General features: G+C 53.1%; 5 protein-coding genes across 5 annotated transcripts; 1 reads left to right on the top strand and 4 right to left on the bottom strand.

The window, feature by feature from the left end:
- Positions 1-482: 482 nt before the first annotated feature.
- Positions 483-1,464, bottom strand: AYO20_10287 (hypothetical protein; the record flags this gene model as incomplete). Its single annotated transcript, XM_022648545.1, has 5 exons — positions 483-653; positions 716-899; positions 952-1,221; positions 1,366-1,380; positions 1,457-1,464. 5 exons carry the CDS (start codon positions 1,462-1,464, stop codon positions 483-485), a joined length of 648 nt encoding a protein of 215 aa, XP_022495499.1.
- Positions 1,465-2,347: 883 nt separating this feature from the next.
- On the bottom strand, positions 2,348-4,373 carry AYO20_10286 (hypothetical protein; the record flags this gene model as incomplete). Its single annotated transcript, XM_022648544.1, has 4 exons — positions 2,348-3,602; positions 3,655-3,787; positions 3,848-4,072; positions 4,130-4,373. The coding sequence occupies 4 exons, from the start codon at positions 4,371-4,373 to the stop codon at positions 2,348-2,350; spliced, it is 1,857 nt and encodes a 618-aa protein (XP_022495498.1).
- Positions 4,374-12,148: 7,775 nt separating this feature from the next.
- On the bottom strand, positions 12,149-12,709 carry AYO20_10285 (hypothetical protein; the record flags this gene model as incomplete). The annotated part of the gene is made up of 2 exons (XM_022648543.1): positions 12,149-12,432; positions 12,613-12,709. 2 exons carry the CDS (start codon positions 12,707-12,709, stop codon positions 12,149-12,151), a joined length of 381 nt encoding a protein of 126 aa, XP_022495497.1.
- A 725-nt stretch (positions 12,710-13,434) lies between these two features.
- Positions 13,435-14,982, top strand: AYO20_10284 (hypothetical protein; the record flags this gene model as incomplete). Its single annotated transcript, XM_022648542.1, has 1 exon — positions 13,435-14,982. The coding sequence occupies one exon, from the start codon at positions 13,435-13,437 to the stop codon at positions 14,980-14,982; it is 1,548 nt and encodes a 515-aa protein (XP_022495496.1).
- An 831-nt stretch (positions 14,983-15,813) lies between these two features.
- Positions 15,814-17,332, bottom strand: AYO20_10283 (hypothetical protein; the record flags this gene model as incomplete). The annotated part of the gene is made up of 3 exons (XM_022648541.1): positions 15,814-16,254; positions 16,319-16,799; positions 16,896-17,332. 3 exons carry the CDS (start codon positions 17,330-17,332, stop codon positions 15,814-15,816), a joined length of 1,359 nt encoding a protein of 452 aa, XP_022495495.1.
- Between the last annotated feature and the right edge of the window lie 884 nt (positions 17,333-18,216).

The raw sequence follows: 18,216 nt of genomic DNA, 5'->3' as shown, positions 1-18,216 counted from the left end.
TCAGGGCCTGTGGGAGCGTGAGGCGAACGACCCGCCTGACCTGTCTTCACTGGAGTTGCATGCACCAATAGAGGGCCATTCACTATGGTTAGAGGAGATTATCGAGGTGCACTCCTCGGGACGCAATCACACGACGCTCTCTAGAAGGGAACAAGAGCATGGCAGATCGCAACAGTCGTGGACGAAACCCGAGAAACAGCCACGAGCCAAAGTCACCTGGTTGATCCGAACCCCTCGTTGCTTTATCATTGACGGCTACTGAAACCACTATCCCACATACGAAGCCATGATTTCTATGCGAGGTCCATAGGATGTCCTTGTCCCCGTCATTTTGGCCCAACATACCCGTCCAGGTGTGCATACCATCGTTGTGCGAGAGCACGTGGTTGAGATTGTCCTCTAGACCAGTCTCATGCGATATGCTCAATATGCTGCTCGTCACAATCGGCTCACGTCCTTCTTCACCGCACTTTTTCAACCTTCTATTCCTGCTTGGCCTCCTCCTCCTCCTCAGCCTCGCCAGCAAGGGCGTTTCTCTTGGTCTGGATACGTTCCTGTCTCCGTTCACGAGCAGCCTTGGTCTTGGCACGTTTGGCGTCCATTTCTTCCTTGAGGATTCTCTCACGTTGTTTCTCGGCCTTGGCCTTGTGGATCTGTAACATAGGTATTAATTTCCATGACTAAGATGAGAAGTGAGTAGGGCGGGTAGACATACATGTTCGACCAAAGCACGCTTGTGCTTGAAGGTGTTACCCTTGCTCAACTGGTAGAGTTCGTGGTAGAGGTGCTTATCGATCTTGCCGGCAGCACGGTACTTGACGAGCAGACGTCGAAGAACACGCAAGCGTCTCATCCATAGAACCTGGCTGTAGAGCGATATCCCATTAGTGTCAAGTTCTCTCAGAAGGACAGCGTTCGTTCCCGCCTCATCATGGAATCGTTTCATCATACCTGGGCATCCGAGCATCCTTGGTACCCTTTCTCTTACCGAACCCTCGGTGTCTGCCAATTCTTCTAGCCGCATTCAACTCCCTGGCACGAGATCTGGAATGCATGGCCACCGGCTTGCGGATGATGAGTCCATCGCTGACCAATTTCCGGATCGTCTGTCGCGAGTTGGCGTTGGAGATTTCGTTGACTTCGTTGGGATCGAGCCAGATCTTGCGTTTACCGCAGCCGACAACGGACGCCGCGAGGCGCTTCTGGGTGCGGAGGTTCGTCCTGGAAAAAACAAGCCATGTATCAGCGTCAAATCTTTCATCAACCTTTGTCATGCAGTTTCCACCAGCCAGCGGAACAGGTCTGTATTTGAAAGCCCAAGAATGTTGGCAGTTGAGCTTTCGCATAGAAAAAAGCTAGACTTACATCTTGAGACGATGACTAGAGAGCGGTCGTTGTCGTGGTGTGCAAATAAAACCTCGATCTCTTGAAAGAGTCAAGGTCAATCGACTGTCACAAATTCATGGTGCGCCAAGCTTGGCATTATTCGCGCTAGTCCGAATTCAGTCAACGAGGGGTACTTGTCGCCAGGCTTGGGCCATTGATCATTTGGGTGCTTGGCAAGGCTGGCTGGCTCTTGATACCATCAAGGATACCAAGGACAGTGGCAGGACACATTTTGTATCCTTTTCTACCCAGTACTGTGGTCCGGAATTCAAGAAACGCCGCGTGATTATAAATAGAGCTTTTATTGTACTCGACATGTCATGAGTGGACGTCCCACGATTGGACAGACAGGAGCCATTGTTCCTGCAGCGCCTGACGTCTACAACTGCACACCCAAAGGGCAGTCCTAATCCTTGACACATGAAAATTACCAGGTAATGGGACTTTCTCAGTTGTACATGTCGTTGGCAAGGTCCAGCAGCCACATGTAGTCTTGCTCTCGTTCCCGCAGCCAAGAAAACATCTCATCAGGCGCCTTTCAGAATCATAGCTGTTCATCCATCCCAAATCATAATCCATCCACGCGTATATCGTTCCCTCATACACAACAAGGAAGCAGAACATCTAAACCCGTGAAATTCAGCCCTACCCCAAACGGCCGGAAAATTGCAAAGTATAAATCGTGATTTTCGCCATGGGAGAGCGCTCGAAGGAAATCGTTTCGTAAAGGTCGTTAAAAGTCGAGGAATCAAACCGTGCGCGCTTGTTCCGTTCGTTAGTCTTTAATCTTTTTGGCTCACGGGCCGTCGTAAATCTCGTAATCGCTTTTGGGGGAAATATATCGTGATGTGGCGTTACCTCGGAAGTAGAGCCCAATCGCAAGGTGCAAGCCTGTTTTTTTTCCACTCGTCACACGTCTCTAAAACAGACAAGAGTCATCTCGACGAGAAAATTGAGACTTTTACCGCTGTCCTCCCGTCTTGATAGCTTGCATGTGGGGAGGTGTGTTGAGGGGCATGCTGTACGTGTCTTGACGTGCCGTCTTGCGCCGTTTCGGGTCATAACCATCATACTCTCGGCTGCTAGGACGGTCTTGATCATCGTCTTCGCGCCCGCGTTTCACCGAAGACACAGCGGAGGGATGGGCAGGAGCTCCATATGTGGGATTCCCATAGCTGTCCGTTGGCCCACCCTGTGGAGTGCGATCCCTGCCACCCATGACGTTATATACATTGCTGGAAGTGGGCGGTCGGGGCGGGGTGTTGTACTCTCCTGTCCACTGGGGTTGACCTGTAGGCATGGTCCTTGGTGTTGCGTGGCCGGAACTAGCTTGATGCGTTGGAGAGCCTGACAATTGCTCAGGAGACATGTGTGGATGCTCACCAGTAGCACTGTACGTGTATTGCCGACCTGTGCTGTAAGCAGAGGGGTTTGCGCTCATGTAACCGCTGTCTGGATGATCACTTTCATGTTGGGATGAGTGAGGCTGTGCGGAATATGCATCGGGCTTGGGGTCATGCCCATCTGCTCCAGTACTAGCGCTTCCTGGTGCGATCGGTGGACCCATATCAGTCTTCCCATATGGTACCGTCGGCATGGGTTGGCCATACCGGCTCCCGTCCGGATGATGCGCATAACCCGTTTGAGAACTGGGCGTCGTACTATAATAATGCTTTGAACTCTCATACCCCGACTGTCCTTGATAGGATTGCATCCCTGGTCCAGCGGTTCCAGGTGGAGTGGTCGCAGGCGTAGTAGGCATGGATCTGGCGTTCATGCCAGTGTCGATGGATAGTGGCTGTGCTCCCGGCGCGCCGTTCGTCATGCCCTGGGTTCCCCAGTCGTACGAATTTCCTTGACTACTCATCCCCATCACACTCGAAGCGCTTGTTGGAGGAGTCGGAAATGTATGTGCACGGTCGATACCCGGACGTGGTGCATTCGGATGCGGGGCAATTGAGTGCGGCGTAGGTGGAGCTTGGCCTGGACCGGGCATGCTATTGTGATGTTGAAGTGACGGTGCCTGAGGTTGGGGTGGACGAGTGGAATCGACGCTGTCCATGCGGCGGCGCTCTGTTGCTTGCACGACTGCATTCGTCCGAGACGCGTTCTCAGGATTGTAAAGCAGGCCGCCGATGTTGTGCACAAAAAGTGGGTACAGGAGGTCTGTAATCTTTTCCTTGTTGGCAAAATCGAGGGCACGTTCGAAAGGGATCCTGCTCCAGATTAACAAATGATTCCACAACGGGATTGTACGGCAAAATGTACCAGACTCCTTTCAGGTGCATGGGTCCGATCTTGACCACGTGGCGAGTCTTTTCAGATTTCAAGATGCCATCCCGGCGTCCCCGGGTCATTCCAGCAACATTCAGAAGCTTTGTCCCATTAATGAAATGATTATCTGCACAGAAAGTCAGCATTTATGGGTACAGATGAACAAAGGCTGGATTCGGGCGTTTACCTTCACGGCGAGCAACACAAACGCCCTTGGCCTCAACTTGAAAACACAGACTACCTTCATCTTCCCAGAGTGTTGCTGTTACTCTTGGTTTCATGCCTGGGGGAGCAATTTGACCAGTAGTATCAAACGGTTGCTGCTGTTGGGGGAAGCCTGGGTTCGGAGCGGGCAAACCGGACGGTTGAGCCACATACGAGTGTTGAGAGTTGGAGGCACCAGGCATGATAGCTTTTACATTGTCAGAAGGAGTCCAGAATTGTCTTCTCACAAATATGGGAGACCTACCAGGAAGTGAGGTGATCTGTTGCGCTACTGGACCAGTGGCAGACTGTGGAGAAGCAACACCGTTTGTATAGCCATAGGTCCCATAGGTGGGAGGAGGGCCGTAATGTGACGATGCGGGTATCGGAGGCTGTTGATACTGCTGGTAATGACTCAATGGCGCTGTAGAACCCGCATGGGAGTATGAAGGCCCGGACGATATGTGCGAACCGGGATGCATATCCAGGTACGACTGTGTTTGATTCATGTTGGATCGATATTCGGCAAAGCACCAATATTTGCTCGATGAGTTACGTCCGCCCAAGGCTAATCACAAGCAAAGGACAATACCACCCTGAGACAGTTGGATTTTTTGGATGGCGTCGAAGCTTGGTTCTTTGCGCCTCTTAGATCAATCACTAGAGAGACGGAGTCTTTCGACTTAAGAAGACTCAGCCTGAACAACCGAAATCCACAAATTTGTCCCGCCTCTTGACACACTTTGCGGAATATTGGCCCGTGTCAGGGTTAATCCGCGAGAATCAAAGCTTTATATGCCGACTGTGTAGGAGAGGAACTTGGGGTTCCAAGATATTCCCCGTACGAGATCGGTGGAATGATTCCGGAAGGGAAGGACTAGCTGGGTGAAGAGTTTCCCAAGCTCACAGTCAAGCCTCATCGACTATTCGTGTGTCGGTAGCCCGCGTCGACAATTTCTTCTTCAACAAAGAAGACCAAATTGCAGACGATGTTGCCAAAGTGCATGCACGATTGGATTCTCTGACCGAGAAATCCAAGGCGTTCCAGGTGTCTGCCCAGTGTGTCGATACTGGCAGTGGATTGCTATTTTCCCGCCGAGCGTTCCAGCACGGGAAGAAGGCGATGAAAGAGCGTCGTCAATAGGATCGCAAACTGCGCAGGTGGTCAAGACGTTAGCATGTATTTCATGATAGAGGTCGTGCAGCATGCAGGCACATGGAGCATGCAGCAAGATCAGCGGGAAAAAAGCAGCAGCTCGGTCAGGCTGTTTTGTGCGGACTACTGGGCACGGGCAGTTTCGCTGAGAGCAGACTTTTTTCCCGTCCTCTTCTGAGCACATACCGAACAACTGGAGAACGCTTCTCAAACATGAAACTTGAAAAGGACAATCGTGACGCGCAATTAGGCCATGATTATGGACGGGCGAACAACATACACCTGGATTGGGGGGTTTGCAGGAAAGATGGTTCAATGGAGATCTGGAGAAAAGAGACAACGAGGTTTGGGAAGCAGGTAGGATGCAGAGACGCAGACGGTGTGCAGTAGCCGAGCGGGAGGACAAGAAGGTGTGCGCAGGTGGTGCATTAGAGCAAAATAGGCAGAGGGCCAGAGGTCCAGAGGTCCAGAGCAGGGTGGAGGGACTGGGGGGGGAGGTCGGAGGGAGGGTGGTGTCAAGTTCAAGTCAAAGGGCAGCGGCCAGAAGCCCAGAAGCCAGAAGCCCAGCAAAGAGGCAAAGAAACGAAAGCCGAAGCCGCTTGCTCTTTGATCCCACCCCCTCCTTCAACGAGGGCTTGCCCGCTACCTGTGCCCGCTAACTGGCCACAACCCAGCGTGGGCGGTGCATGATTGGCAACAGATTGTTCCTTAACCTGCCTAGGGGCGTCCTTCCTTGATGACCCACTAACTCTAAAGCCCCAGCACCATCGACAAGCCAGTGCAGGCCCCAAGCATGCCCGCCCAGCGAGACAGCGAGAAGGGTTCCACTCCCCAACCATGGGCCTTTTGCCCTGCTGCCCAGTCGCAGGTGGTCGGTGATCCCTGGTCCACTCCTCCACCCACACTCTCTTTCGCCCTCACTCGTACACACACACAGAGACTTGCACAGACCATGCTCCCAGCGATCCCAAGTGTGCCGAAACTTGCGACTTCTGAATGCTCCACGAAAGGTCAAACAAAGACCCACGGCGGGCGGACGCAGGCTGCCAATCGCAGCCGGAAAACGGCTGGCTTGCCTTTCTTCCTTCGTTACGGAAGTTACTCTCCTCCTGCAACGACCACCCTTTTTTTGACCAAACAACGTTGCACCCTTGCCTATCGCCTCAGAGGGCTTGGGACAAAACTTACAATTACCATTGACCTTTGACGAACCCGCAAATTTCCTGCCTCCCTCCGTTCTACCAATTCCTTTGACGGAGGATCCGTGACCGGCGGGTACTTCAAAAAGAGACGGGAACCGATGACGGGTTCAAGGGCCCCAGTTTTACACGGTACAGTACGTACACAATACGGTCAACAACCGAAATCCATGTGGGTATACTCGTCTTTGTGCAAGTACGAAGTATACCTGCCTACCTACCAGTAAACAGACTCGTACGTCGGGTTGTGGTTAGTCCTCGGAGCCTGGAAGTAGTGCTACGGGGTAAGAGGTTAGCAATCCCTCTGACTGCGGAGCACACTGTACACAGGTTTCCTTTTCGGAACTGCTAAATTCTGATGATGATACCAAGGGCTAGTGAGGCCTTCTTGGGAAGCTCTTAAGCGCCCAAGGTTGAAGCCCTCCAAGCGTTTCTAGGTGCCAGCTGTGCGCCTTGCTGGTCGACTGGTGGATTCTTTGATTCCCCCAGCAGAAGCAACCATCGTGGACAGTCGAGCACTTTTGGAGCCAGCACAGGATGGAGTACATACCTCCCTGTATGTTGGAAAAACGGGCAGTTGTCAACCTCAAAGGGCAAAAGTTCAAACCCTCCAAACTTCTCCTCCCAGCCCATGGAAAAAGGTGTCGCGTCCAGTCAGCATGAGGCCCACCCAGAGACGGTCAATTGGATTTCTACGCAAGCCACAAGGAGCACAATTGACCCTAAAGTCCTGGACTAGAACCACAACTGCGAATCCATCCTTACCACCTGGCACCCAGCACACTTCCTGCCCCCCCGTACCGACCATGCCTATCAACTCAGGCTCGGGAGAGTCGTCGCCTTATCACGGACAGCCCCCAAGTTCCCCAACCAGCGTCGTGCAAAAATCGCCTGGCCACCTCCTCCAGTCCGACGCCAGGGCCCACGTACCGCCTGAAGGTGGATGTTGGGGAGAAAAGCGCCCTTCGTTTCCTTTCCAGGCACATGCCGTCTATCAAAAGAGTCATCACGCACTTTCTTTGCCCCCCTCAGGGTTCGGCCTCGAAGAATCTCAGTGCGACGTCTGCTCCTCCTTTCACGTTACGAGCCTGTTTCTGTTTCGCTTAGAATTCTCGTCTCGATGTTACTCAGTGGATGCTCATTCAAATTCGCAGGTCTGGATTTTAATTTGGCCGGTCTCGACGAAAAGGCTTGTGCCACAGTGTCGGACGATTTCCAGGTGGCACCAACCAACAGCAGCATGTCCCTCCATTTGCTTTTTTTTTCCCTTGCGGAGTCGCGTTTAGTCCGGAACGGAGAGGCCATGGTGCCCACCCTGGAGTGAGGGGGACGATGATAAGGTGATGATGGTGGATGGGCAAGGCCTTCCGCTCCCCCTACCTGCCCTGGTCGTGAAGTCCTGCTCCCCTGCTCCTTGTCTCTGACTTGCGGATGCTCGCCAGATGAGCACAAGCCATCTTGCTTCAGCCGCGATAGCTCTCGCGTCGCAAACTTTCTAGCCCGACTCCCGTCTTTCCCATTCCCTGAACGGCCACTCGATCCTTTGCCCAGCGTGCTCATGTCTTTACGGTATCGTGCCGCGACCCCCATCCTGGCCCTCGGTTAAATGACCACGACCACACTGACGAACGCCAGATTGGGCTATCTGCCGGGTCTTTCAAGCGCTAACGTGAGGTACAGCGATAATCAGCGGCGGCATCAAGTGCCCGAGCGCATACGAGTATCTACTACCCACAAATAATGCACCTCTCATTACGTTGCTACAACTGGCTCTGGTCTGAAAGCAGCCATGGCTTGATGTCCACACAGAATCCAAAAGAGATATTACAGAAGCAACTTCTAAGACTAACCAGGTCTCGGACGGATTGTACAACGCATTGTTGTCTGACCCTGGCTTTCAAAAAGAACCCGTGAGTCGACTTAAACCCTGCACCCTGTTCCCGGGCGCTGATGGCATCATCTGTCAGCTTGTGGCTGGTCAGTACAACTTTTAGGGCCCCAGGTCACGACGAGTTTCAGGTTTAGCTCGCTCCATCTTCTGCGCGTCATGGCCCAACCTCACTGCCTGCCTGATGGGTCGACCTAGACGGGCCACCGGGCGCTGCTCGTTTCCTCGCACAGAGTAGCACTCCGCGATCTCCAAAGAAGTAATGGCATCAATACTGGACTCCTCCAGCCTCATCAATCTACTCACGAACATAGGAGAGACCGGTCGTTTGGTGAACCTCATCTCCGAGCCTCTGTTCACGCTCGATCCTTCCAAGCCGGATGTTACTCATCCTCGGCCCAAGCAAAAGAGTGGCCCCGGATACACCGGTAGGAATGCTACTAACTGGCTATCTTGATGACAAGTGGTATCCAGGGCATGTGCGGCGGCGGGTCTCTCGCTCATTACCGAGTATTTTTTTCTGGAAAGAGGTTCAGGACCGAAGTTACCAACCTCCTTCGACGGAGCATTTAGACAAGCCCCCAACAGGCTGAGCGTTGTGGAAAGTTTGCCCGGTCCAACGTCGTCACAACACGTGTGAAGTGCAAACTCAGCCCGACGAGTAGCAACAGAGAAAGCATCCTGAAGCAAGAGAGGCATCTTTGTGGCCTGGGTAAATATACTCGCCTCAGTGGCCGATGTTTACTGAGCCTTCCCGTCTATTGTTGGCAAGGGGATCTTCAGAGAGACAGCTTGCTTGCATGCGGGGATGCAGACGGGATGTTCCCGCTGTGCATGTGTATCCGCTATGAATTAAGGTCGCATTGCAGGTTGAATCTATCTGGATCCAAGATGCCAACCAGAGGCATGCAAATGCAAGATCACGGCCTTCCTAAGGCCACGATGCATGGACAATGCACCACCTCCTGTCAAATATGCCTTCCCTTTCAGAAAGCTTGAACTGCATGCCAGGACAGGCTTCTACAGTAGTAGATCTGCCGAAATGTCCTGATAGTCCACATCGGCGGCCGGCCTTCACCCGATGACAGGACCATTGTGTGCAAGGAGAGAGGCAGGGGGGTTGCTTGGGGCCAAGGTCTCAAGGAATTGTGGCACATGCGCCCCTTGAGTCTTTTCAGCCTCTCGGTGGGAATGGTGCAGGTAGGGTGGTAGGGTATGACCACCCCCCGGCCAAAATTATCGCCTGGGTCCCAAAGCCCAATAAGGACACGGCTCTTGTACGATCCACCAGATACCGAGTACAGGAAGACACATCAAAAAGGTCTTTCGACCAACTCCCCACCTCTTTTCCATCGGATGGCTAAAGACAGAAGGAAATACAAGTAGCAACATGGGAAGGGGAAGTCCGTTTCAAAGCGATTGGCATGGTCGACGAGTTCACAATTCTTCGCACAAATCGCTGGCCGGCTTGCCGCCCTCATCCCAACAAGTCTGATGTGTTGTCAACCCATGATTTGCAGAAGCAAGTCCCGGCAGCCCACTCTCTCACTGGCTTGGACCAGCTTCGGTTGAGGCAGCCCAATCACTGCCGTGCAAGGCCCGGGTCAGCGTCGCGAGGATCGCTCGATCAGCAATGATTACTCCGTTGAGCACGTATCCTAGAAGTTCTCTGAACGGGGTGCCTTATCCCTAAGTTCTTGTCCAGCCAAAGGGTTCTCTGGCTTCTGTCCCCTAGTGGAGTCCATATCACGAGAGAAAAGGTCTCTTCTTTGTTGAGAGCTGCTTCGGGAAGCATTGGGCTTGAGAGGAGGCTGGGCCCTAGGGAGAACCTTGATGTGTGGGCCGGCCTGTGTTGCCGGACATGCTCGTCCTTAGAGGGGCCCTCCATGCAAGAGATGGACAGGTTGATGCGTCTGCGATATTCAGCCTTCTCTTCCTGTTTCCGCTGTTGCATTGGCATTGCACTGCATCCCCTGTTTACTGCAAGCTTGCGATCTTGCATCGATCGCCTGTGCAGGACGCACTGCGTCTGAGAAAGTCTATGCCGATCCATCACCGTCGCAAGAGGGTCGAGCCCGGCTTAGCAACACCAACTCCCTCTCGCTTAGGCGGAGAACAAGAACGCAAACCGGGCGAGGAACAGCAGCCCGTTCTGGAAAGGGCAAAGACGAGCTCTCCCAAGGCGGAGGGGGAACCTTGGGGTTAGAGAGACCCCTCTTGTTTCGGATTCACGAAGATGGCCACTGTCGGCTGGCTGTGATTGGGTCGACTACTGCCGGGAAAATCTACGGAAAGACATTGCCCCCTTACCATGCACATCACAGTTGCATGAAGATCATTGCGAAGGCTTTGCGGCCCAATACCTCAGAGGTTCGATGCGCCTGCGGTAAGGAGGCGATCCGACGTTGCTCCATCCACATCTTGGAACAGCCAAAGGCAGGAATGTCTTGCATTATTGTCAGATCAAGCTCACCGGTCTCACCTCTGATGCCCCCTGGGCCCTGGCATGCCACGATCAGGGATACATGATGTCTGGTCAGCTCTGTTATACGAGATGTGGGCTTAGCTCTCGTCTCTCCCCTGGCCCCGCGATCCGTCCGTGGAAGGATTTTCAATCAGCCTCGACACTTTGTACCATCCAGCCCAATGCTCTATCTGCCTGTCCAAGACTTGGAGTCAATCTTCGTTCCATTGTCGCAACAAATGTCCCTTTCGAATCAGATCCTTCCGATTGAGGGCAATCAATATCGCAGGGTCTAGGAGCCCAAATGGTTGAGAGAAGGTCCGCTCGGCAGGATGGCGGATTGTTTGCTACCAGCGCCACACTCAGGCTGCCAGTCGACGGTAAGGAGTAGGGTCACTCCTACTGGTCCCCTGTTCATATGTCTGAAATGACTACCATTCCTCGTCAAGATCAACACCGTCCGTCACCTCCCCTGAGCGTATCGAAGGGGTCTCAGGAACGAATGATGGGATCACCGCCATCGTGGTGACAAAGACAGGAGGTCGCGAAGGTTAGGGCTGTGGTGACGATGACGATGGCAACTGTGCCATGACTATTGGCTTTCAGCCATCCAGGAGGAACTCAATTTCTATGTCGACGGACTTGTTTCTCCCTTCGCAAGTCTGAATTGATCGTCCCCTACATTGGCCGCCTTGCAGTCTACCCGAACACCCTTTGCTGGAGGGCCAGTCCGGGCCAGTCCTGAGTGATATCACAGTACATGGCCGATGGATTTCTTTTCCGAGAGTGTTGTTGCAGAAGAGGTTGTTTTGCGTTTCCGTGTCTGCGAGGTAGGTTCCCGTGCACTTCTCACTCAGTCCTATACCTGGTTGGTTCTCCCCAGGCAAACCGACCCTGCGGTATCGCTAAAGGTTGCGAAAGATGCCACCATGTCAATGGTCCGCAAGAGCGCTTTTCGACAAAGTACCGTTCGCCTTCATGTCGTCGAGGATGAGCTGCTGGCATTGATGGGGGTTTCAGACACAACCCGTTCGTGGAGGATTGCTGTCGAGTTTCTAGTCGGGGTCTCCGTAAACTATGGATGTGGCGTTGTCGAAATTGCCCCAGCGCTTTACTCAACAGCCGACGCATGCACTCGCGCAGGTGCGAATTCCTCGCGCAATTTGCGTCTCGAATTTCCGTATGGGAGGACAATAAGTGACTTGGACCCATGTATTCCTGGTCGGGAGAAAGCCATTGTGTCAAATATGCAATATCCCCAAATATGTCCATCCTACACTCTGGCCAATTTCATGGCCGGCCGACAAGAGACCTCTTCTCAGATGCTTCATGGCGTGCCCTCGAACCTTTTTGTGTCTTGACATGACCACCCTCCTCCAATTCCCAGGAAGATTGCTTCGTGCCAAGGGGATGACCTATGATACCTCGCGTTTTGCCTCCGACGATATTCCCATCCTCTTTGTTGGTATCAAGAATAATTTTTCAACTCCACGAGAACGCCGTGCCATCCGTTCCATGCCATGTCCTGCAGGGAAAAGAGCAAGACTCGCTCCCCCTTTTGCGCTCGTTATGAGAGATCAATCGTCTCCGTAGTCAACGTCCTCGTCTTCATCGGCACCTCCCTCAGCACCACCGATGTCGGCACCGGCCTTGCCGGATGCTGCATAGCTGCTGAATTTCGCATCGTCTTCGGCTTCCCTCGATGCCGCATCCTTTGCCACGTCCTCGCATGCGTCGATCCAGTCCGAGTACACGTCGACGGCGGCGCTCAGGTAATTGATGCCGGTTTGGAACCTCTGCCCGCAGACCTTGCAGTGCAGGTTGCCCACGCCGGCCTTCTTGTCGAGTTTGACTTGGATGGCTTTTTCGTGGTTGCAGAAGAGGCAGGTGAAGGTCGAGGCGAGGGGTTCGCGCTACAGAGACGGAAACGAAGTGACGTTAGCATGAGAGAAACAAGCGCGGCAATGCAGGATGTGAGTGATGGGCAGCGAATTGCCCGGATTTTGAATCGTGGAGATGAAGAAATGAAGATTGGACTGACTTTCTTGGGCCCTTGCGGCTTGCTGGACGACTTCTTTCGTTTCCCCTGTGATGGCGGTGTCAGTTATTTCTTTCGGGGTGTCTCCCTGGAAATTCATGGGCGCTTACCATTGGTTTATCTAAAATAACGAGGTACCTCAAGATTTTAGTGTGGCGGAGGGGTTGATGAACGAGGGTAGCCTCGAGAAAGTAGAGGAGAAAGGACTCGGTGACATTAAAATAGGGCGATGTCGCGGACCTCGTCTCCAAAGTTGACTCAGCCTCGTCTTCACTCAACCTCCGCAGTTCACCCTGCGATTCTTGTCACAGCCCAGTCACGTGAAGTCCCAGAAGTCTTATCGTTATCGCGCGGCAGCCTCCGACTGTCAGATCAACCAATCACAGCCACTGCGGGACATCGAGTTCCAGAGGCGCATTTCCCCCTCGTCCCTCTCTCTCCCCCACTGCAACCAACCATTGCTTCAACGTTGCAGTCTGATGGGAGAGATTACTTCTTCACTTTCCTATCTATCTTTTTATCCTCATTGCCTATATACATCTTTAGACCGTGCTTGAGTCCTTGGGGCTTCTGTTGGTTTGTGTGAGAGCAAGTGGTCGTCCTGGTATTTCCGGGCCATCCCTTGTCAGCATTGTCCATTCTGTTGTCCATCTGTTGTTAGGATCTCTTCCGGTGTCAAAGAAAGAGAAAAAAGCAAAGCAAAGTTGTTGACGCCTGATTGTTTGGGAACTGCTTCAGAACCTTTGGACGAACTTCTTGCCTCCCCACGTCGATATCCTTCTGTCGAGCAGATATTGTTTGTTTTCCCGGGCATTTACACACAAGATGGCGAATTCTCAGCCCATGAATGGGGCCACTCCCGACCCCATCCTCTCAGAGATCCTCGCGACCCTCAAGAGCCTAGATGCCAATATGGAGTCCCTCCAGAGTAGATTCGAGACCGCTCAGTCGGTCAACCAACTACGCGGCGTTCCTCAGTCTCGGACGAACCTCTCTCCCAGCTTGGATCCCATCCAGTTGGGCAAATCCGCAAGCGGCGCCTCTTCTCCTCCGACGGACTCCAGCCTGGCTCCTAAGGCGCCTTCATCACCTACGAGCTCTGCGAGGAAATCATCCGTCACCTCGCGAATCATCCTTACTACCTACCCAGGCCAATCGGGAATCGACCCCATTCCTCTCGAATGGGGAGAACCGAATCCCATCAAACGTGGTCCTGTCGTGGTTAGTCGCCACCACAACACCATCCGTCGCCGCAACGCCATCGGTGCCCACGGCGGGTCCTATAGCATATACCACGCCCTTGCCGTAGCGAGCAACAATCTGGACCTAGAGCACAAACCGGACTTTACCAACACCGAACCGGCCGCGAACATCGGACCGTTTCCAGCGTGGGGCGACAGGAAGAAGATTGTCGCCATGGACCCTTTTGGTCATCTGGCGCCCTGGCTATACAAAGACCTCATGCAGTCCCAGGACATCGACATCCGCCCCACCATTGCCGTGACTAAGGCGCACATGAAGATCCCGGAGTTCGAACAATCCGTCAGGGCCGGCCGCCTGAAACCGGATGGGCGGATCTGCCTCAACGAGACTGGAGAATTGAACGTGACCAAATTCGCGGTCGAGCCCGTCTGGTATCTCCCCGGGGTGGCGGAGCGGTTTGGGATCCAGGAAAGCGCACTGCGACGGGCGCTCTTCGAACACACGGGCGGTTCCTATCCCGAGCTGGTGACGCGGAACGACATCAAGGTGTTCCTGCCCCCGATCGGCGGGCTCACGGTGTACTGCTTCGGCGACCCGGCCAAGATGGCAGATCCCAACGTGCGGCTGGCGCTGCGGGTCCACGACGAGTGCAATGGCAGCGACGTGTTCGGGTCCGACATCTGCACGTGCCGGCCGTACCTGATCTTCGGGATCGAGGAGGCCGTCAAGGAGGCCCAGAAGGGCGGCTCGGGCGTCGTCATCTACTTCCGCAAGGAGGGCCGCGCCCTGGGCGAGGTCACAAAGTACCTGGTCTACAACGCTCGCAAGCGCGGCGCCGACCGGGCCAGCGAGTACTTCAAGCGCACCGAGAACATCGCGGGCGTCAAGGACATGCGCTTCCAGGCCCTCATGCCCGACATCCTGCACTGGCTAGGCATCACAAAGATCGACCGCATGCTGTCCATGTCCAACATGAAGCACGACGCCATTGTCGAGCAGGGCATCCCCATCCTCGAGCGCGTTCCCATCCCCGACGACATGATCCCCGAGGACTCGCGCGTCGAGATCGACGCAAAGATCCACGCCGGCTACTTCACCACCGGCAAGGTCATGTCCATCGACGAGCTCAACGCCGTCCAGGGGAGGAGCTGGGATGATATCGAGCATTAGCCCCTGTCTGTCTGCGCTGTCGGCAAAGTTTTGAGTGCTAGATAAGTTCGAGTTGGACTACAGACCCAAGTTATTGCCGAGATTGGAAAGTTACAAAAGAGGCGGCGAGATTGCAGACACATAGGAACGGATTGTAGTCAAGCCGACGCTGCTAACCAAGAGACAAACTTCCCAAGATCCCTGGTTTTTGTATGAATGATTGTTTTCTTTTTTTTTGGATTGATTGTTCTGTTCTAGTTCTGTTCTCTCCGATGTTTGGTCATGGAATGTGCACTGACTCGATGCTCTAGCTCCAACCCGTGGGAAGGAGAACAAGAGCAGAGTCGCACAATCCAGGCCTGTATCCACACACAATGATTGAGGTCCGATTCAGTCGATGCCAGTAGTCCGCAGGAACATCGAAGTTGCCGGTTTCAACATATCCGTGCCCACCGCGCACCACATTGCACCACATCCTCTGCTCCTCATCTCCAGCATCGACTCTTCCTTCACCATGTCCCTCAGAAAGCGTGTTTGACCACCCACTCCGATTCAGACTCGCTGTTCATCTGCACAGCACCGTTGATAGCAGAGTTTGATTCAATCCATCCCCATCGCGTATGATCGTGTTTTGTTGTTTTCCTCTTGTTTCACTCTTGATGTTGTGCCGGGTCCAAAAACTTGAACTTTCCGAACCCCTTCCTGTTGGCAAGACTCTCCTGTTTCCTCTTGTGTCTTTTTTTCAGTCATGTGCCACCCTGGACATACTAGAAGTATTCAATACGCGTAGGACGGACTGGACCAATGGTATGATGTGACATCCTGGCTGGTGACATCCTGGCTCTTGATCAGTTACCAGTCAGACACGTAATGCAACAGTACGGGAAATGATGGGATGAACCCCTCATACACCATCTTCACCCTATGTTTACAGTCCATCGGGTCGACACCATCTCCATTCTCATCGGTCACACGCATGACCTGCTTCATCTTTTCCTTGAGATCAGCAAAGCACTTGTTGGTCAGCCCTCTGTAGCGATAGATGGTGACAAAGTTGTAGCACTTGATCTCGGTAAGGGCTTTCAGGAAGTGAAAGTCGTTGGAGGAAACGCAGGCGCGGCCAGCGAACTGGATTGCGAGCGTCTTCAAGGTGACATTGCGTCCAATAAGACGAAAGATCTGTTGCAGGTGAGGGTCATGCACAAACTTGCGTTCCGGAATCTGGGTGGAAGTTCTGGTACGATTGTCCGCTCCATCGGTGAGCACAAATGAGACGTATTTGAAGTGAGAGATCTGTACGAGGGTGTTAGTTCCCACCATTAACTGGGGACGAGGCATTCACTTCTGCAGCACTTACGTTGACAGGTCCAATGTCTTCAAGGAATCGTCTGACATCTTTGTAACCGACCTCTTTCCAGGCCTTCTCGTAGTATCGACCGCGAATAGCAATCTCTCGGGAGAAGTGGAACGAGTTCTCACCATAGAGGACCTCTCTGCCTTCTCGGAGAACAGTTTTGCAAGTGCGGAGAAAGTGAGAAGAGTGTGAGAAATCGCGGCGATCGAACTCGATGGCTTTGTCGTCACGGAATAGCAATCGGTATGTCTTCAAGCGAAGCTCCATGGGCAGGTCAAGGAAGCCGGGTTTCTTCTTCTGAACCGTTGCGGTGACCGTGGGAAACTCAGGGGTGACCTCGGAAGACTCAGTGGTGACATCAGCAGGTTTGGCTTGTGGTGCGGCAGACAAAGTCCAGGAAGTAGCACCCAAATTCTTCAAGAGATCAGCCAGGTTGAGGTTGATAACTGTCTTGACGCCACCTTCACCGACAACCTCAACGCTCCTAGACAGATGTTTGTCAGCTAGGTACCAAAAAAGTGTTCGGAAGGTGAAGCAAAGCCGTCATCAACAGACGTTCTACAAGGGAGACTGGACTTACAGAGCCTTTGAGAGTTTGTTCTCCTCCTCATCGGTCTTGTTCGCACCAGCTCGACGTTCGACAGCCCAGAGACCACCGTCCTCTTCCTCCTCAGATGCATTGTCGTTCGTGGCAAATTCGTCATCTGAGAGATCCTGGAGAGCATGGCGGGGCGGAGGACGAGGACGAGTGAATCGTCGCCTGGATTTGCCATTACGATCACCATCGCTCTTTCTCTTGCGTTTCTTCTTATCAGCCTCATAATCAGAATGGTCGGAGTCATGATCAGAGGATGGAACATCGATAAGAGGATCGAAGACACGTTCAAACGGGTCGTCGTCCTTGTATTTGCGGTTCGCGACACCTCCGGCCGGCATATCAGCTTCAACAGTCACGACGTTCATGGTTTGGGTGTTGTTGTTGGTAGCTTGAGCTTTCTTGCGGGTAGTAGGAGCCATGGTCACGGGGTGGTGAATGAATCTGTTCAAATCTGAGCAATCAAGCCGTTCGCTGGAAAGAAGATATCTGTCTTACGAGAGCACGATATCTGAGACGTCTGCAGAGACGACAAGGAGGTTTGACTGTTTGTGAACGAACGGATCGAAGGGGAGACAAAAGAAGCTTTGTGAGGAAAGATGGAGATGAAGATGGAAAAGGACAAGGAAGAACGAGGAGTGTTTTCAGAAAGATCAAATTCACGCAACGCGTCTGTGGAAAAGCAGCGTCTCAACCACCTCCCGCTTGGCAGGCAGCTGTATAGCAGCGAGCAGCAAGCAAGAGGCAGGAGGGACGAGGAAGGAGGGAGTTGACAATGTGATTCCCAGGAAGGAAGGACCGCCAATGCTCTGTTAAAGCAGCGAGAGCAGGGGCGGCAGCGAGGTGTGAAGCATTCACGCAAAGACGGCTCAGTCACCCAGTACCACCAGTGACGGACTGTTGAACGGCGCAAGAACCGCCTCATGGCAATCACAAGGAACAGTTCTTCTTGCAGGTTTGCCGAACGCCATCCTTGAGATGCAAGACAGTGAAAGAAGTCACGTGGGGAAAGTAAGAACTGATCAGCATCATTCATTGTATCGCCAGTTGACAGAAGACGTCGAGATGGTATTAATGAAGAAAAGCATTAACACTCAGCTTGTGAAGGCAGATATCCTCAATGCCCGCTGCAGCACACCCAGATTCTATTCCACATCTCTTCCATGTCTCTCCTCACCGCTCACAGACTGCCTCTTCCTCGTCCACATATCCATCAGCAGCAAACCTGTGCTTTCACATATCGCAGTTTGAGTTGCTCCAGTCCAGCTCATCACAGGACACAGCAAGCAGATTGAATACATTCACA

The sequence above is a fragment of the Fonsecaea nubica genome (genome assembly GCF_001646965.1).
Source record: "Fonsecaea nubica strain CBS 269.64 chromosome Unknown Scaff107, whole genome shotgun sequence".
Classification (NCBI taxonomy): Eukaryota; Fungi; Ascomycota; class Eurotiomycetes; order Chaetothyriales; family Herpotrichiellaceae; genus Fonsecaea; species Fonsecaea nubica.
The sequence above is the reverse complement of the archived record's forward strand: the minus strand, read 5'-3'. Positions and strand labels throughout refer to the sequence as shown.